The 20,970-nt window shown below is 36.2% G+C and overlaps 1 protein-coding gene across 3 annotated transcripts in view; it reads left to right on the top strand.

Annotated features, from left to right (window-relative positions):
* Window positions 1-20,970, top strand: part of RUNDC3B (RUN domain containing 3B) — a 147,025-nt gene that overhangs the window by 15,231 nt on the left and 110,824 nt on the right. For all 3 annotated transcript variants that reach the window (XM_024738427.1, XM_024738425.1, XM_024738426.1), the window contains exon 2: window positions 7,031-7,146. In XM_024738427.1, the coding sequence (XP_024594195.1) occupies window positions 7,031-7,146 (116 nt within the window). The remainder of the gene's footprint in view (window positions 1-7,030; window positions 7,147-20,970) is intronic.

The raw sequence follows: 20,970 nt of genomic DNA, 5'->3' as shown, positions 1-20,970 counted from the left end.
AAATTAATTAATTTATATTTATTTTTGGATGTGTTGGGTCTTTGTTTCTGTGCAAGGGCTTTCTCCAGTTTCAGCGAGCGGGGGCCACTCTTCATCGCGGTGCGTGGGCCTCTCACTGTCATGGCCTCTCCCGTTGCGGAGCACAGGGTCCAGATGTGCTGGCTCAGTAGTTGTGGCTCATGGGCTTAGTTGCTCCGCGGCATGTGGGATCTTCCCAGACCAGGGCTCGAACCCGTGTCCCCTGCATTGGCAGGCAGATCCTCAACCACTGTGCCAACGGGGAAGCCCTCTAGGTATATTTTGATTTCTTCAGTGATCTCGGTGATTTAGTAACGTACTGTTTAGCCTCCATGTGTTTGTGTTTTTTTTATGTTTTTTTCCCTGTAATTGATTTCCAATCTCATAGCATGGTGGTCAGAAAAGATGCTTGATATGATTTCAGTTTTCTTAAATTTACTGAGGCTTGATTGGTGACCCAAGACATGATCTATACTGCAGAATGTTCTGTGTGCTCTTGAGAAGAAAGTGTAATCTGCTCTTTTTGGATGGAATGTCCTATAAATATCAATTAAATCTATCTGGTCTATTGTGTCATTTAAAGCTTGTGTTTCCTTATTAATTTTCTGTTTGGATGATCTCTCCATTGGTGTAAGTGAGGTGTTAGAGTCCCCCACTATTATTATGTTACTGTCGGTTTCCTCTTTTATAGTTGTTAGCAGTTGCCTTATGTATTGAGATGCTCCTATGTTGGGTGCCTATATAGTTATAATTGTTATATCTTCTTCTTGGATTGATCCCTTTATCATTATGTAGTGTCTTCCTTGTCTCTTGTAACATTCTTTATTTTAAGGTCTTTTATGTGATATTAGTATTGCTTCTCCAGCTTTTTTTGATTTCCATTTTCATGGAATATCTTTTTCCATCCCCTCACTTTCGGTCTGTAGTGTCCCGAGGTCTGAAGTGGGTCCCTTGTAGACAGCATATATGTGTGTCTTGTTTTTGTATCCATTCAGCGAACCTGTGTCTTTTGGTGGAGCATTTAATCCATTCACATTTAAGGTAGTTATCAGTATGTATGTTCCTATTACCATTTTCTTAATTGTTACGGGTTTGTTTTTGTAGGTCCTTTTCTTCTCTTGTGTTTCCCACTTAGAGAAGTTCCTTTAGCATTTGTTATAGAGCTGGTGTGGTGGTGCTGAGTTCTCTTAGCTTTTGCTTGTCTATAAAGCTTTTGATTTCTCCGTTGAATCTGAATGAGATCCTTTCCAGGTAGAGTAATCCTGGTTGTAGGTTCTTCTCTTTCATTACTTTAAATATATCATACCAGTCCCTTCTGGCGTGTAGAGTTTCTGTTGAGAAATCAGCTGTTAACTCCTATGGGAGTTCCCTTGTATGTTATTTGTCATTTTTCCCTTGTTGCTTTCAATAATTTTTCTTTGTCTTTAATTTTTGCCAATATGGTCACTATGTGTCTCAGCATGTTTTTCCTTGGGTTTATCCTGCCTGGGACTCTCTGCGCTTCCCGGACTTGGGTGGCTCTTTCCTTTCCCATGTTAGGGAAGTTATCGACTATAATCTCTTCAAATATTTTCTCTGGTCCTTTCTCTCTCTCTTCTCTTTCTGGGACCCCTGTAATGCGAATGTTGTTGCGTTTAATGTTGTCCCAGAGGTCTCTTAGGCTGTCTTCATTTCTTTTCATTCTTTTTCTTTATTCTATTCCATGGCAGTGAATTCCACCATTCTGTCTTCCAGGTCACTTATCCGTTCTTTTGCCTCAGTTATTCTGCTATTGATTCCTTCTAGTGTATATTTCATTTCAGTTATTGTATTGTTCATCTCTGTTTGTTTGTTCTTTAATTCTTCTAGGTGTTTGTTCTTTAATTCTTCTAGGTCTTTGTTAAACATTTCTTGCATCTGCTCGATTTTTCCCTCCATTCTTTTTCCAAGGTCCTTGATCATCTTCACTATCATTATTCTGAATTCTTTTTCTGGAAGGTTGCCTATCTCTGCTTCATTTAGTTGTTTTTCTGGGGTTTTATGTTATTCCTTCCTGTGGTACAGAGTCCTCTGACTTTTCATCTTGTCTATCTTTCTGTGAATGTGGTTTTCCTTCCACAGGCTGCAGAATTGTAGTTCTTCTTGCTTCTGCTGTCTGCCCTCTCGATTTGGGGGGTTTCTGATGTGAAATATAAGAAAAGAAATAAACCTTCTTTCTAATGAACATATACCTGAATACTGTGCTCATTATCATCCATAGTCACTCTTTTACATTACATTTGGGGTGGATTGTATCATATCTCCTTGTTGATTATTAACGGTAGGTATTATATTAATGGCAGAGGATCATTACCCCCACACCTTGGTAAAGACTGATAGTGATAATAATATATTATAAGGAATCCTGTAAATTTGGTGTGAAGTAGTGGAAAGAATTCTCTCTTACAATTTGGATACTTATGTTCTTTTAAAAAATATCACTCTTATGAATGACTATATACTTTTCTGAACCCCTTTTAGTTTAGGTTTTTTTTTTTTTTTTGGCTGTTTTGGGTCTTTGTTGCTGCACACAGGCTTTCTCTGTGGCAAGCGGGGGCTCTTCTTTGTTGCGGTGCGTGGGCTTCTCATTGTGGTGGCTTCTCGTTACAGAGCACGGGCTCTAGGCACGTGGGCTTCAGTAGTTGTGTCACGCAGGGTCGGTAGTTGTGGCTTGCAGGCTCTAGAACTCAGGCTTAGTAGTTGTGGCTCACTGGCTTAGTTGTTCCACGGCGTATGGGATCTTCCCAAACCAGGGCTCGAACCTGTGTCCCCTGCGTTGGCAGGTAGATTCTTAACCACTGTGCCACCAGGGGAGTGCCCCCCACTTTAGTTTTGAAATGTGATGATTCTGTATGCTTTTATGTACTTTACTTATCTTAAGGTATAATTCCATGTAAAGGGATATAACAATATAGATAAGAAAATCTGGTTTTTTGTGAAATGAATTTTTTTCTGAAGCATGTTTGATAAATGGTTAAGGTTACATAAGCTTGTTGTAAAGAGATGGGAATACATTTCTTTCCTACTCGATTGCTCTGTGTATATGGGACTATATCTGTGTATATTACTAATGCAGGGCCTAAGTATTAAAGGTGAATTTTCATTCTTTAAATAGTTTCTTTCCAGTGAAGAGTGTACATATTTAATACAGTAAGTTATTTGGGCCTGCAAGAAAATTCTTTTTTTATTATTGAAGCGTAGTTGATTTACAATATTGTGTTAGTTTCAGGTGTGCAGCACAGTGATTCAGATATATGTATATTTAGAGATATATATGTGTATATGTATCTATATATGGATATATACGTATTACTTTTCAGATTGTTTTCCCTTATAGGTATTACAAAATATTGAGTATAGTTCCCTGTACTATACAGTAGGTCCTTGTTGGTTATCTATTTTATATATAGTAGTGTGTGTATGTTAATCCCAAACTCCTGATTTATCCCTCTGCCCACCCCCTGTTCCTCTTTGGTAACCGTAAGTTTGTTTTCTATGTCTGTGAGTCTTTTTCTGTTTTGTAAATAAGTTCATTTGTATGATTTTTTAAAAATTTCATATATAAACAATATCATATGATATTTACCTTTCTGTGTCTGGCTTACTTCACTTAGTATGAAAATCTCTAGGTCCATCTGTGTTGCTACAAATGGCATTATTTCATTCTTTTTTATGGCTGAGTATATTCCATTGTATATACATACTACAACTTCTTTATCCATCCATCGATGGACATTTTGGTTTGCTTCCATGTCTTGACTGTTGTAAATAGTCAAGTAAATAGTGCTGCTATGAACATTGGAGTGCATGTATCTTTTTGAATTATGGTTTTCTGAGGATATATGCACAGGAATGGGATTGCAGGATCATATGGTAGCTCTATTTTTAGCTTTTTAAGGGAAAGTCATTTTATTTTTGACTTTATTGTCACATTTTTTGCTTTTAACTATTTGTTACAATTATATTACAAACTTATGAGCTGTGGAAGGAATTAATATGGGTTTAATGAAGATTGTTTTAAACGTAGTTTGGGTAACCATCTCACCTTTCTTGGTATGTTTCCAAAGGGAAAAAGGTAGTTCCTGCTTTAAGTTTGATGGTTTTAGTCACATTTTTTCTTATTTCTAAGCTAACAAAAATTTCCTTTGGACACTGAAGGTGGGAAAGAAAATCTTTTAAGAGAGAGACATTTCAAAAACCACACTTAATTAAAAGACCCTTTCATGTAAATTTTTGGCTTTTTAATTCTTATGTAAAAGCTGTTACTTAGACTTGATTTGGTATTTTTAGACATTCATCAAATTGTCATTTCATTATTTTAAAATCAGTCCTTTTTGGGAAATAGATGACTAATATTGTCATCATTATCAGGAAATAGCTCAGCATCTGTGTGATGTTTTTTGGATGTATTGAAATTCTTTTTACAGGTTTGGTTTTTATAGCATGTCTTAGTTACTGTGTTATGGAGGAAAAGCTTCTCACTCTTCTGGCATAATGGAACTAGCCACATGACTCTAGAGAAGTAGATGTTGAGTGGGAAGACCTGGCTAGCTAGAAGTAAAACATGGACTCTAAGGAACTAATTTGCCTTCTGAAGTTTTGATTTGTGTTGACAGGAGGAGAGTAGGCTATAAATGATAAAGCAATGATGGGAAACATTATTTTTCTTCATTATTAACCTTGTTATAATAGAAATTATTTAAAAAGCTTTCTCACCCTTAAAATATCTTCATGCTTAGAAATAACAGAAATTGTGTCTAATGATATGCTTTGGGATATTTGTACCTTTGTTTTAGTTTTCAGCCAGATACTGAGTTACAAGTAATACGGTGCTCTGAGGTTCACCATTTTAGGTTTTCATCATGCAGATAGTGTCTTCTAGAGGAGACAATGCACTAATAACATGATAGAAAGGCATGTTTTATTGACTACTGATTGATCTGTGCGTGGCTCTTGATGCTACAGAGATATATGTGTTACTCTCCATGGCTTTTCCTTCCTATTACATTTACAAAGAAGAAAATTTCTTAGGTAATTTTGTAATATTCCTGGAGGACAGTAGTGGCTAAAATCTTACCAGGCTGTTATAGGTGGAAATTGAGTTCTATCCTAGCTCATTTTGATGAAATAAGCACTCTATTATTTTTTATCTTTAAATGTAGTTTTCAGTTCATTTCACCTATGTGCTTACTATCTTAGATGCCATGCTTTTTTGAAGTGGTAGATTACTCCTACCTCGGGTGTGATTGCAGAGTTACATTTCCCATTCCGTTCTATCTGTTAAAGATTAGAGAGAAACATTCAGAAGTTTCCTTCTTTTTAGGTCAAAGGTGGAGGTGGAGACTGCATGGTTTTTGTTTATTCATTTTAGGAACACTTAGCGTTTCATTCTTTTACTGAATAAGAACGTTATACTTATTTATTCTTATTAGAAGTTTGCTGAAGATTGGCAGCACTTTTCTAGTGTATTGTCAATGAAAAGGGCATAGGACAGAAAAATGAATTCTCAGTATTGCTAATGTTCTAAATTACAGTGTAGTAAATAAATACGTTTGACTGTTTTTTTCCATTTCCCTATACATAATAACTGGCAGTGAGAGAGTTTTTAATGTTTTGACAAAAATTTGTAAAGGGCACAGAATAATTGTAATTCTTTCCATTGATTATTGGGATCACTTTGCATGGTTTCAGCTTGCACAGTCATTTTTATGTGCAAAGGGAGGACTGCCTGTATTTTAGACATTACTCAGTTCTAATATAGTAGATGTTGATAGATATAACTCATATAAACAAATCTCTTTATATTTGCCTTTACACTTGTCTCCTGTATTTTTTTGTCCTGATTAAATAAGCATTGCCAATAAGCCTAAACCCTAAGGAACAATTTACACTCCTTTATCTCTCTCATAGTTTACATTTCTAATGATTTAACAACTCTCATCGTTATCCCCTTCTCTTCATACCCTATTGATTGTCTTTACTTAGGCACTCATATATCACCCTTCATAGGCTATGACTGTAAAGGGATGGTATGGTTATAAAGGGATAGCATGAGGGAAATGCTAGGGGCAACAGAACTGTTCAGGATCCGGATTTTGGTGGTAGTTACAGGAAGGGTATACATGTTAAAAATCATAAACTTTCTTTTTGTCTTGCTGTGACATTGGCCTTTAAATGTTTCTTTGCCACGCCTTCAAAATAGATCTTACAAATAAATCAACAAGTACTTACAGAGTACATCGTTCAAGGCATTGTCCTATGTGCTGAGGAAGATATAAACACACAGAAGCTATGTTTCTGCCCTGAAGGAACTTATATTCTAATAAAATAGAGTTAGACCACACAAGTAACAGCAGTAAGATAAATTGTACTCATCTCTTAAAGGAAATATCAACAAAATGCTAGTTTGTGCTAGGAATCTGTAGGAGGATAATTCTTCATTGAAGAGATGGCATTTAAGCTGAGTCTTGGAAAATGCACTGGTACTTGGCAGTCAAAAATAGAGACAAAGGACGTTCTGAAGAGAAGGAAAAGTATAGTGCACTTTACAGAGTTGTAAGTTTTCCTATTATAGCTCATAAAAACTTGGGATCTACACCTCATGAACACTCACAACCTGTTTTATTCCATTTTGTGCTCGAAACTCTTAGAAACATTTTGGGCTGATGCTGCAGTCTCTTACAAGTAGTATTATGGCTTTCAACTTACTAATTTCGTTCATCTTTTTTATTCTGATTTTACTGGTTCTGTGGACAGTGAACTATTTCTAACGCTTAATGTAGTCAACAGATAGTAAATATATAAGTGAAAAGTCTGATATTTCTGTAAAATTTTCTATTGACAGAGTGAATTTGAGTAAATGGAGTTTTCAGAATATATAATCTTATAAAGTATTTCTGTAATACTTCTCTAAATTGCTTTCCTCTAGTTTTTCCTATTTAGGTGAATGAATCAAGTCTACTTAAAAGCGATCGTAATCTCTTTTTTTCCATAGGTTTTCTGTGAAGACCCTGATTGATCGGTCCTGCTTTGAGACAATTGATGATTCTTCTCCTGAATTTAACAATTTTGCCGCTATTTTGGAACAGATTCTAAGTCACCGGCTGAAAGGTAATAGCGCTAATGTATTATTTATTCTGCCAACAGCTCTCATATTAACAAGGTTGAAATTTTAGAAACCATACAGTCTGGTGTGTGTAGCAGCCAAGCAGCATCTTGAGAAACATAAAACTGATTTTAGAAGGTCTAATCTTTTGGCTGTGTCCCTGTAAAGAATCTCTGTTCTTGGATTTATACCCATTTCCAGGATGCATTAAAAATATTGAATATATTAATTGCCACATACAAGAAGCAGGATCATTTTCTATATGTAATTAAAATAAAAGTTTAAATTAAAAGGTAGCCCATCTTCAAAGATTACTAGTTGGTATTTTAATTAGTTTACAGAGAAGCATCCAGGCATTAAGTTTGTTTGCTTAATCTTTTCTTCATTAAACTCAGAATCTTTGAAAATTTTTTAGCTGTAAGTAGGTTAAAAAAGAGCTATGTAAAAGAGATGCTGGACTTTTAAAAAAATAGATCACTAAATGTATTAATGTCAGAAATGTAAATCTCTTAAAATTTAAAAGGGAAGATGGGAGTTGTGTTCTCTCAGAATTATAAAATATTTTTAAGTTAAAAATATACATCTGTAAAATATAGCTGATAACATCAAGAAATATTATGTAGTATAAATTTTAGTAATAATAAATAATAACTTTATCACAATTCCATTATCTAGTTTTCCTAAAGGAGACTTGATCTTAGATGTTTTCACTTAAGTTTTTATTATCTTTACAATCTTAATAGTATAGTAGTTTCAAATAAGTAATCTGTGTGGTAATATAGTTTATGAGAATCTCAAATTTAATCTGAAGGTTAATCTGTTTTGTGCTTTTTGATGCTGAAAGCATCAGTTGAGCAGTCCTGTGGGCTTATAACAAATGGTTGGATTTAATAAATGGGGAAACAAAATGTGAATTCATTCAGCCCTTTGCAATTTAAAATGAGATCCATAAAAATCACTGGTGCTTTTCTGTTAAAAGTCTGTTGTTCTGTATTTTTAAAGGGTTATTTATTTTTCTTATTTTGCTGTTCTGTATTTTCTAAAATTTCTGTCATTAGTGTGTTACCTTTTATGAGAAAATAAGTTTTTATGAACGCAGAGCATCTGAAAGTGTTTTGAAATATTGTCATGGTTACTATATTGTGTGGTGATTGTATTTTAAAATTTTATACATAATTTTATAAATAATACTTTAAAACACATCAAGTACAGCAGAGCTTGATGTATCCTAATGTTCCAATGGTTTTATCATAAGACCTCAATTCCCTTGATTTGGTGTACCATTTAGCATTTAATTCGCTCACAAAATACGTAAACAACTGTAACAGAAAACAATTAGACCATGTTGATATAGCCGTACTGAGTTACGGGGTTGACTAACTACCGCATAAGTGGACCCCTCCTGCACGCCTGTGTGCCATCTTCTGAGTCATGCCTCAGCAAAATACAGATCATAGGCCTTTAGACTTACTTCATCACCATGAATGTTATTTCTGAGAAGCCAGTGAACTACTGTGTTGAGAATAGAATCTCTAGTTGATTTATGGATAAGAATTCCACGAGTATGACAGTAAGACAGTAAGAAAGATGATCCAATGAGGTTTGTGTGAATTTTTTAAGCTATGTAAGATTAATAATTCAAAACATGCTTTTTAAAAAAAGTACCTGTTGGGATTTCCTTGGTGGTGCAGTGGTTAATACTCCACACTTCCACTGCAGGGGTCACGGGTTCGATCCTTGGTGGGGGAACTAAGATCCCACATTTTAGAAATAAATTAAAAAATTTAAAATAAAAAAAAAGTTCCTATAGGCCAACTATGGTGGTCACTGTTATTACTATAGATATGAATTATGAAATGCTCTGTAACTCTCAAGATGAGGTAGTTTATTAAAGATTCAAGTGTCTAGAAACTTCATATAATATTGCCCATTTTTTGGTATTCTAATATGTAATAAATTGCTTTTACTTTGGAGAAGTTATATAATTATTTGGGAGGACTTTTTGTTTGGGTTTTTTGGTTTTTTAAATATTTATTTTGGCTGCACCGGGTCTTAGTTGCGGCAGGCGGGATCTTCTTTGCGGCATGTTTAGTTGTGGCATGCAGACTCTTAGTTGCGGCATGCGAACTCTTATTTGTGGCATGCATGTGGGATCTAGTTCCCCGAGCAGGAATTGAACCCAGGCCTCCTACATTGGGAGCATGGAGTCTTACCCACTGTACCACCAGGGAAGTCCTGAGAAGTTATATAATTATTTCAATAGTACAGTGTGTTCACTTAAAACTTAGTTATTTTTTATGTTTATTTTTTTGCGGTACGCGGGCCTCTCACTGTTACAGTGGCCTCTCCCGTTGTGGAGCACAGGCTCCAGATGCGCAGGCTCAGCGGCCATGGCTCATGGGCCCAGCCGCTCCGCGGCACATGGGACCTTCCCGGACCGGGCACGAACCCGTGTCCACTGCATCGGCAGGCGGAGTCTCAACCACTGCGCTACCAGGGAAGCCCAAAATTTAGTTATTATAACAACTCATTTTTTCAATGTTTTTCTTGATAGAAGTACAAATTTAAAATGTGTAACTTCATGGGTTTATAAGATTTACTTTTCTCTAGCTACTTTTTATTTTTGAAATAAAAGGGTGTTTAATTTATCAATTTTTTTCAGAGAAAACCAAAATTCATCCCCAGACACAATATAGGCTGGGCTGACACAGGTAATGGGGAGAGCTTCATTCATTCTAACAGCCCCATTATTGAAAAAAAAGGAGGCTTTTAAAATCATATATATTAATCTTGTTTGCAGTAATTCCTTAATAAGATGATGATCTTACTTTTCTGGACTATATTTGAGAACTAAGAATTAATACACCACCAAATGTAAAATAGATAGCTAGTGGGAAGCTGCTGCATAGCACAGGGAGATCAGCTCGGTGCTTTGTGACCACCTAGTTGGGTGGGATAGGGAGGGTGGGAGGGAGATGCAAGAGGGAAGAGATATAGGGATATATGTTTATGTATAGCTGATTCACTTTGTTTTACAGCAGAAACTAACACACCATTGTAAAGCAGTTATACTCCAATAAAGATGTTAATAATAACTATTTCCTTTAAAAAAGGAAAAGAAAGAATTAATCACAGAATATAAAATTCAAAGAGGCCTTAGTTCATGTCTTCAGTTCAGTCATTTTTGGACTTTTACTTTAAAGCATAATCCTTCTCTCCAGCCCACTCCCACCTCCCCTAATAAAAGACACTGCTGATGCTAGACATGTAAGTGGAAGGTCTGGTTGAAGCTGAGTAGGGAAGTCGGGCATTTTGTCAGCTCGGCAGCAGTCACACCCCAGCTCCACAGCACCACTTCACGCAGCGCTGTGAATCATAGCTTAAAAATCACTACTCCAGTTTCCTTACTACTGAAGCCATCCACTCAATGATATTTCCAACCTGTGGACATACAGTCTTTGTTTTAATACTTCTGATATTGGGGAACTTAGGACAGTAAAGTAGGACCATCAATTTTGGGGCAGTTTAGATTGTTAGAAAATTCTTATGTATAAGAAGCCAACTTATCTGACTGTGCTTTTCTGCCTCTTTTTAAAATTGTGAGCCTCATAAATATTAAAAGATTGCTATTCTATAATCCTTTCTCCTTAGTTACCCTTTTTCTTTCTTCCAGGTAAAGTATCTCTAGTTATTTCGATCTCCTGGAACCACTATAGTCTTAGTTATTCTTCTGGTTTATCACTGGTTTACTGAGATCTTACAATGTGGTACTCAAAGCTGAGTAAAGTGCTTCAGATAGGCTAACTTCTGTAATTTGAGATTACAGTGACTTTTTGATTCCCACATCACACTTTCGTTCACATTGAAATTAAGACCAAGTAAAATCCCAAGGCTTTTAAAAAATTGCTTGTTTTTTGGTTTAGATTCTCTAAATTAGTTGCCTGAGATCAAGTTGGAAAGGAATAAATGAAGTATTATTTTCTTCATCATTCACTTTAGAGATAGATGAGGTGGCTATAAAATTGAAATTCTACTTCTGGGAAGATAAAGTGAACATACTTTCCCCTATTTCTCCCACTTACTATAACCCAAAACCCTGGACCTATAAAACACAAGACTCTGAAAGGTAGGGAGAAGAAGTCTAGGGACTTCAGGACCTTAAGAATGGCATGGTGGTGGGTTTCTTGGATTTTCTGGTTGCTTTATATCTGACACTGAGTACTGGATAAGCCAGTAGCTTGCAGACATCAACAAGCGCATGTACACACACACAAACACGCAGTCTGACAAGGACCTGCTCTTTCTAGCGAAAGGACCAGGAATAGAACAGCCTGGCAAGACAGAACACTTTTAGACAGTATCTGTTCTAGTTTAGTCAAATACCACAGAAAAAGTGTGGCACTACCCCTAGCCAGGCCTGAAGAGGCTGAATGGAGAACCTAGAAGTCCACCCTCATGAGATTGTAACAGGGTACCTCAACACCACCACAGTGTGGTATCAAGAAAGACCAAGCAGAGAGCTGGCACTTCTTCCCTTTTCGGTGGTTGTGAGCCTTCTCTTCCCACCTACCCCCACAGTGTGTCAGTGGAGAGCCTGGACTTTCATCCCCACCCAGCAGTAATGAGGTTGTGTCAGAAGAGGTGTATTGGAGAGTTATATCTTTGACCATCACCCAGCAGGTGACAAGGCTGCCCTCAGTGCATTGTCAGTCAGCCTGTACTCCCACCTCCACCCAGCGGTAATGAGGACCCCTCCTTCAAGTGTCAGTGAAGGCCAACCAGGAAACTTGGACTTCTCCCTCCACTTGCCAGTAATGAAATGTGGTGCCCTCCACCCTCCGACCTTCCCCTGATGGAGCAGTGTCATAGAAAGCCAGTTAAAACAGAAGGTTTAGGGACTTCCCTGATGATGCAGTCGTTAAGAATCCGCCTGCCAATGCAGGGCACACGGGTTCAATCCCTGCTCCGGGAGGATCCCACACGCTGCGGAGCAACTAAGCTCGTGTGCCACAAGTACTGAGCCTGCGCTCTAGGGCCTGTGAGCCACAACTCCTGAGCCTGCTTGCCCCAACTACTGAAGCCCACGCACATAGAGCCCATGCTCTGCAACAAGAGAAGCCACTGCAATGAGAAGCCTGCGCACCACAACAAAGAGTAGCCCCCGCTCTCCGCAACTAGAGAAAGCCCGCATGCAGCAATGAAGACCCAACGCAGCCAAAAATAAATAAATTAATTATTTAAAACAAACAAATAAATAGAAGGTTTAAATAAGGTCATAGTCTCATAACATAGTATGAACGTATCCAGCTTTCATTTGAAGATCACTTTTCATACCAAGAACCAGGAAGATCACAAGTTGCGTAACAAAAGACAATAGATGTCAACACTGAAATGATAAAAGGTGGTAGAATTACTGACAAAGATCACAAATCAGTCATGATAAAAATGCTTCACTGAGCAATTCCAAAGACACTTGAAACAAGTGAAAATGTAGAAAACCTCAGCAAAGAAATAGAAGGTAAAAAGAAGAAGCAAATGGAACTTTTGATATGGAAAAGTACAAAACTAAATTAAAAAGCTCAGTGGATAGGTTCAACAGGAAAATGGAGGGGAAAGAAGAAAGAATCAGTGAACTGGAAGACAAAACAATAGAAATTTCCTAATCAAATAACAGAGACTCAAAATAATCTAAAATTAGAAATAAGAGACTGAAAAAAAAAAAAAAAAGAAAGAAAGCCTCAGGGATCTGTGGGACCGTAACAAAAGATCTAAAATTGCTGTCGTCAGAGTCCTCAAAGGAGAGGTGAAAGAGGAAAAGACTGAAAATGTACTCAAAGAAATAATGGCTGAAATTTTCTCAAATTTGGCAAGAGAGGTAAACATACAGATTCAAGAACCTAAGTGGATCACCGAGTAAATCCAAAGAAATACATGCCACAGCACATTATAATTAAACTTTTTAGAAATAAAGACAGAGAAAATGTTGAAAAGTAGCCAGAGGGAAATGATACCTTGTCTATAAGGGAAAAACGATTTGAATGATAGCAGATTTCTCATTAGAAACCATGGAAGCATTTCTGTCAACTGCTGAAAGTAAAATGTCCACACAGAATCCTATATCCAGCAGAATTAACCTTCGGTAATAAAGGGAATATCTAGACATTCTCAGATGATGGAAAACTAAGCCAGCAGACTTACTCTAAAACTGTGGCTAAAGAACCCTCTTTAAGCAGGAGTGAGTCATAAAAGAAGGAACTTTTAAAAGGAAGGAAGAACATGGTAAACAAGAATGTGGGTAAATACAACAGGCTTTCCATTTTATTTTGTAGTTTTCTGTTTCCTCTGGTTTTGGTTTCTCTGTTTCCTTTTTCCTATTTTCCTGTGAGTTACTTGAAAATTTTTTAGAATTCCATTTTTATTCATCTCTAGTCTTTTTGAGTGTATTTCTTTGTGTATACTTTTTAGTGGTTGCTCTAGGTATTACATTATATATACATAACTTGTCACAGTCTGTTAGTGTCATCATTTTCCAGACTGAAATTTAAAAACCTTACCTTTCTTCATAGACATTACTCTCCCCCATTTATAATTGTTTTAGATATTTCCCCTACATACATTTAGAATTAGTGTTATAATTTTTGTTTCCACCATCAAATTTAATTTAGAAAACTCAAGAGGAAAAGGCATGTCTGTTGTTTCAGGTTGCTGCTTTGTCCAGCACACAGTCTGGGATAGACAAGGCAAAGGGACTTAACTGCTGTGTCATTTCTTGAGTTCCAGGGTCTCTAGACAATCTTCCTTTTATTCTCCACCTTCAGAATCTTCTTACGTTTTCTTTTGCATATAATATCCAGGGTTTTTGGTTGTATTTAACCGGAGGAGAGTACATCTACTTTATCTTTTCCAGAACCAGCAGTCTCCTTTAATTTTGTAATGTGAAGAATTGCATCAATAGTTTTTCTAATGTTAATTCATGCATATATACTTGGGAAAAATCTAACTTGAACCTCGTGTATTGTTTTAGTATACTTTATTTAGGATTTAGTTTTGATTCTGAGTTTATGAGCAAAATTTGTCATTTTTCTGTTTGGTACTTGTTTTGGTTTTTGTTATCAAGATTATATCACCTCATTAAACAAATGAAGGTGTTTTATCTTTTATTATTCTTCGGAAGAATTTTGCATGAGCTTGGAATCGTCTGTTAGGGAGAATTTGCCAATAAAAACTGGGTCAAGCAGGGCGGGGTGGTGTGCATGCACAAGTGCACTTTAACAGCTAATTTACCTTCTTTAATGCTTATAGGTCTGTTTAGGTTGTTGATTTCTCTATTCTATGTTCTGTTCTACAGTTGTCAATTTCTTCTATATCCTCTTAATTATTTACTCTCTAGTGAGTTGCCATTTTTCATTTCAGTGTGACACACTTAAAGTAGATGAATTCAACTGTGAATGGTTCAAAAAAGTCAAAGCTCACTGAAGAGATCTAAAGATAAGTCACATATTCATCCTTATGGCATTGTTAAAAGCTAAGATTCTGCTTTTTAGAAAAAACCCACTCCCTACCCTCATTGTTTGCCAGCTGTCCCCCTCCTCTGAAGGATATGGTATACAGTTGTTCTATCAATATCCATGGAGGATTGGTTCCTGGACCCCCTGGGTACCAAAATCCGCAGGTGCGCAAGTCCCTTATATAAAGTGGTGTAGCATTTGCATATAACCTACGCACATCCTCCCATAGAGTTTGAATCATCTCTAGATTACTTGTAATACTTAATACAATGTAAATGCTATGTAGATAATTGCCAGCACCTGGCAAATTCAAGTTTTGCTTTTTGGAACTGTCTGGAATTAAAAAAATTTTTTCTTCCATTCATGGTTGGTTGAATCCGTGGATGCAGAGGGCCATCTGCATTTAATTCAGTCTGCTGTTAAAGAACGAAACAAAAGCTCCATTACTGAATACCTGGTATTATTTTCTACACAGATGTCCCCTTTTGCGTCCCTAATATTGATTATTAGTTATTTTCTCTTTTTTCATGAGCACTATTGCCAGAGATTTGTTCATTTTATTAGTCTTTCAAATAATTAATGTTTGGCTTTGTTGATTTCCTTCTCTCCAAATACTGCTTTGGTTACATATACAAGTTTGGATATGTATTATGTTTACTAATATTCATTTTTAAGTAATTTCTACTTTTCATGATTATTTCTTCTTTGGCTTAGTGTTATTTGGAAGTTTAGTTTTAATGTTTTTGAAAATAGGAGCTTTTAGCTTTTCATTTTTACTTCTATGTTAATTGAATTATGGTCAGAGAATTTGTTCTGTATGGCAGATTTTTTTGGACTTTGTAAGATTTGCTTAATGGCCTCGTTTATGATTAGTTTTAATAAATGTTCCATATTGAGAAGAATGTGTATTCTCTAACTGTTGATTACGTTTTTCAAATGCTAGTCACATTTTTGTCAGTTTGATCTGTTAATAACCTAGAAATTTTGAACTATTTTATTATTCTGATGGATTTATCAGGTTATTCTGGTAGATATGTCTCTTTTTGCTGTCTGTATTTTGAGTCTATTTGATGCATTCAGTTTTAGGGTTTTTGTAAATTCCCTTATTTTCTGTTTATTTTTCATTTTTGGCCTCTTAAGTATTTCTGTGGGGTTTTTCGTATGCTTGCTATGTTTAAAAGTGTATCTATTATATTTTATCCAGCATTTCTAATTTCCTTTTGTTTTGTGTTGGGAGGAAAGATTTTCCTATAATTAAATGTTTCCCACTTGAAAGACAAATTCTTGCTACTGCTAAAGAGAGTTCTAAAACTTTCTCTTCTTTTCTTTGAAAATTATCATTGCCCTTTGTTGTTGATTTGAGTGAACAGTTAAACTTAATGGTCAAAGTGTATAATGTTGAGGTAAAACAAGTCTGGCACCAATAGTAAGTATTCATTATTTCCTTTTAGATAGTTTCTATTGTCATGTAATTAAAATTTTTTTTTAATTAAAAAATACTCAGGTGTATATATCTGTATATTATATATCACAATGCTGTAGTAATATATAATCACTACATTATATTCATATTTAGGTAATACAGTATATAATGTATTATATATATTTTTAAGTTTAGATCCTTTTTCCTATTTCCCTTTTTATACATAAATTCACCCATTTCCATCCTCTAGACCTGGCTTTTAAATACTTTTTTGTTCCTGTAGATATAAGGTTTTTTTCTACTTGACATTGAGGTCTGTTTCTGGTTATTACCCACTGAAACTATTACTTGAGTAACCATTTCAATTTCCACTTCAGGGGCGCTCTTCTGTTTCCTCTTTATTCCCTTCTAGCCAGTTCCTAATAAGCTTTTCCTATAGGTGGATTTTCTCCTTCCTCTTCTATGTATTACTGCGTTCTAAACTCTCCATTTCAATTTTCTTAGCTCTGGAAATTTTCCTAAGAAAACTTGCCTGATTTTTCTACTGTATCCTTTTTCAGACAGCATGGGTTCTGTTTATCTTATGTCTTTTAGTATGCCGTACACTTTACCATACTATAGCCTTCAAAAAGTTAACTCAACTTATGATGCTAGAGAAGGTGGAGTAATTCCACTACTACTCTAACTCTCTGTCTTAGCATGCTTGGGCTGACAGGACAAAATGCCACAGACTGGGTGGCTTAAACAACATAAATTTATTTCTCACGGTTCTGGAACTTGGCAAGTCCAAGACCAAGGTGCTGGCTGATTGAGATTCTGGTGAGAGCTCTTTTCCTGGCTTGTAGATGGTTGCCTTCTTGCTGTGTCCTCAGACGGCAGAGAGAAAGAGAATGAGAGTGCTTTGTGGTGTCCCTTCTTATAAGGACACTAATCCTACAGGGTCAGGACCCTACCCTTATGACCTCATTTAACATTAATTGCCTCCTTATAGGCCCTATCTCCACATATAGTCACATTGGGTGTTAGGGTTTCAACATAAGACTTTGGGGGGAATCAGTTCAGCCCACAGCAGTCTTCTACCGATTGCAGTTAAAAACTCTGGACAGAATGCAAAAAGCAACTACTTATATACTTTGGAAAGTAAACAATAGCAGCCAGGTTGGGGAGAGAGATCAAAATTGGAAGAAGAACCATCATAGGAATGAGTGTCCTTTGTATTTTTTTCCCTCCTATATCCTCAGCCTTAACCTGAGGGGCCCTTTGTCTTTAATTGTGCTATGGATGCAGACAGCAAAGACTCCAACAGTAACCTTCTCTTTCTGGCCAGAGTATCTGGAAAAGGTCCCTCTGTGAGCCAGAGAGTATTGAGGCTTCCCATTTTTTCTCTTTTTTCTTGCTGCTTTCCCCCAAGAGCAGCTTGAGTTGCCCAGGATTATGCTGTAGTGTGAGAGGTTAAAACTCTAAAACTTTTTATTTACATTAATGTTGCAGGAAAAGGAAGGATCTGGGGGCTGGAGTCTATCAGGGAAGAGAGCCCTGGAAAGGGGAATGCCCTAATTCTGTATGTAATGACCAGCATAAGTTCTGGCCTCACACGCAAGAATGTGAGGACTGAGCTAGGATACAAACCACCACCCAAATCCCAGAGCGGCATATATATCGGTAAGGCCCAAAGAAGCATAGCTAAGGCTTTACAAACTGAACTTAAATTGTAACCACTGCCCACATAAAGCAAGAAAGAACTTGGCTCTCTGAATCTAACTGGGTCGATTGCCTACCAGATAACCCAAAACAAAACAAAAATCAGCATACTTTAGGGATTTTAATAGGATTTAGAGTCTCAAGATAATATTTAAAACATCCAGTATAAAACTTAAAGTTACTTCGTATATAAAGAACCAGGAAAATATGACCAGTTGTCAGAGGAAAAGACAATCAAAGATGCCAATCCCGAGATAAGTTATCAGGCAAAGATGTTAAATCAACCATTAAAACCATGCTCCATGATGTAAGGTAAATATTCTTGAAATGAATAGAAAGATAGAAGTTCTGAATTGAGAAATAAAAACCTCATAAAGGACCACATGGAAATTTCAGAACATAAAAGCAAAATATCTGAAATAAAACATTTACTAGGTGGGGTTCTATAGCAGAGTGGAGATAATAGAGCTGTGTATGAATTTGAAAATAGATCAATAGAAATTATCCAAACTGAAGAACCAGAGCCTCAGGGACCTGTTGGACAATAGCAGAAGATATAATGTTTGCATCATTGGAATCCCAGAAGGAGAGGGGCAAGAGATTGGTGCAGAAAATACGTTAAAAAAAAATAAAGCTGTAAGTTCCTGGATCTGGGAAAGGAATAAACTTATTGGTCCAAGAAGCTTAGCAAACTTCTGAAAAGGTAAACTCAAAGTTAAGCACTCCGAGATACATCATAACTAAACTTCTGAAAATAAAAGATAGAAAATCTCGAAAGCAGACAGAGAAATATAGTACATTATGTACAGGGAGGAACAATTCAAATGACTATAGGTTTTTCATCAGGAACTGCAGAAGAGAGTGGAAGAACATCTTAAAATTCTGAAAGCAAAGAACTGCCAACTCAGAATTCTGTATGCAGTGAAAACATACCTCAGAGATGAAGGCAAAATAAAGAAATACTCAGATGAAGGAAAAGTAAGAATTGTTACTAGTAGACCTGGTCTAAAAGAAGTGCTAACTAAAGTTCTTCAGACTAAAAGGAGATGATACCAAGGAAACTTAGAACTTTGTGAATGAGGAAAGAGCAACAGAAATGGTAAATATCTGAGAAAATATAGCAGATTTTTTTCCTTCAAGATTTTTAAAATATAACTGTTGAAAGCAAAAATTACAGCATTTCTTGAGAGGTTTCAGTGTTTGCATATATAATGTAAATGACATTTAAAACAAAGAGGGGAAAGTAAAGGGACCTATGTGGTCATATATTTTACTTGAAATGGTAAAATATTAACTCTAAGTAGACTGTTAAAGGTTAGCTTTTTTTTAATTGGAGTATAGTTGATTTACAATGTTGTGTTAGTTTCAGGTGTACAGCAAAGTGAATGTTATATGTATACATATATCCGTTCTTTTCCCATATAGGTTATTATAGAATATTGAGTCGAGTTCCCTGTGCTATACAGTAGGTCCTTATTATCTGTTTTATATATAGTAGTGTGTTTATGTTAATCCCGATCTCCTAATTTATCACTTCCCCCGACACTTCCCCTTTTGTACCATAAGTTTGATTTCAAGATCTGTGAGTCTGTTTCTGTTTTGTGAATAAGCTCACTTGTATTTTTTATTAGATTCCACATATAAGTGATATCATATGATATTTGTCTTTTTCTGTCTGATTTACTTCACGTAGTATGATAATCTCTAGGTCCATCCATGTTGCTGCAAATAGCGTTATTTTGTTCTTTTTTATGCCTGAGTAATATTCCATTGTATATATGTACTACATCTTCTTTATCCGTTTCTCTGTCAGTGGACATTTAGGTTACTTCCATGTCTTGACTATTGTAAATAGGGCTGCAGTGAACACTGGGGTGCATGTTATCTTTTCGAATTACGGTTTTCTCTGGGTAGATGCCCAGGAGTGGGATTGCTGGATCATATGGTAGTTCTATTTTTAGTTTTTTAAGGAACCCCCATACTGTTCTCCATAGTGATTGTACCAACTTACATTCCCACCAACAGTGTAGAGAGTTCTCTTTTCTCCACACCCTCTCCAGCATTTATTGTTTGTAGATTTTTTGATGATGGTCATTCTGACTGGTGTGAGGTGATACCTCATTGTAGTTTTTTTTTTTAAGGTATTTAAAATTATTTATTTATTTATTATTTTTGGCTACATTAGGTCTTTGTTGCCGTGCGCGGGCTTTCTCTAGTTGCGGTGAGCAGGTGCTACTCTTTGTTGCGGTGCATGGGCTTCTCATTGTGGTGGCTTCTCTTGTTGTAGAGTATGGGCTCTAGGCGCCCGGGCTTCAGGAGTTGTGGCTCCTGGGCTCTAGAGCACAGGCTCAGTAGTTGTGGCGCATGGGCTTAGTTTCTCCACGGCACGTGGGATCTTCCCGGACCAGGGCTCGAACCTGTGTCCCCTGCATTGGCAGGCGGATTCTTAATCACTGCGCCACCAGGGAAGCCCCTTATTGTAGTTTTGATTTGCATTTCTCTGATAATTAGTGATGTTGAGCATCTTTTCACGTGCTTTTTGGCCATCTGTATGTCTTCTTTGGAGAAACGTCTATTTAGATCTTCCACCTATTTTTTGATTGAGTTGTTTGTTTTTATATTGAGCTGCATGAATATATTTTGTATATTTTGGAGATTAATCCCTTGTAGGTTGCTTTATTTGCAAATATTTTCTCCCATTTTGTGGGTTGTCTTTTCATTTTGTTTATGGTTTCCTTTGCTGTGCAAAAGTTCTTAAGTTTAATTAGGTCACATTTGTTTTTTAGTTTTTTTTATTATAAAAGTCAGTTTATTTTCCCTTTCTGTGTTTTGTATTTTCCCTTTTTGTCAGTAATGAGCAATTAACTGATTGGGAATCTGCTTGATTAAATAAATTAGCAAGTTCATAAACACACCACATTTAAGAATATAGAGCAAGAGGTTGAAAAATATTCCGTAACCCAATGCAAATTAGGCAGTCCTCAAAATTGAACATTTTTCGCCTGTTAATTTCCATAATTTAAAATATATATACAGTATGACCTTAAAATATTGATAATTAGTAAAAAATTCACAGCTTTGAAGACATATATTGTACAAACTTCTAAAGAATAGATACCTAGATATGCCTCAGGCCTTAGTAATCCATTAATGTGATTCAGTGTCACATACTTAATGCTTACAGGGCCAAAAGGTCT

Source organism: Neophocaena asiaeorientalis, unplaced genomic scaffold (assembly GCF_003031525.2).
Source record: "Neophocaena asiaeorientalis asiaeorientalis breed wild unplaced genomic scaffold, Neophocaena_asiaeorientalis_V1.1 scaffold89, whole genome shotgun sequence".
Taxonomy (NCBI): Eukaryota; Metazoa; Chordata; class Mammalia; order Artiodactyla; family Phocoenidae; genus Neophocaena; species Neophocaena asiaeorientalis.
The sequence above is the reverse complement of the archived record's forward strand: the minus strand, read 5'-3'. Positions and strand labels throughout refer to the sequence as shown.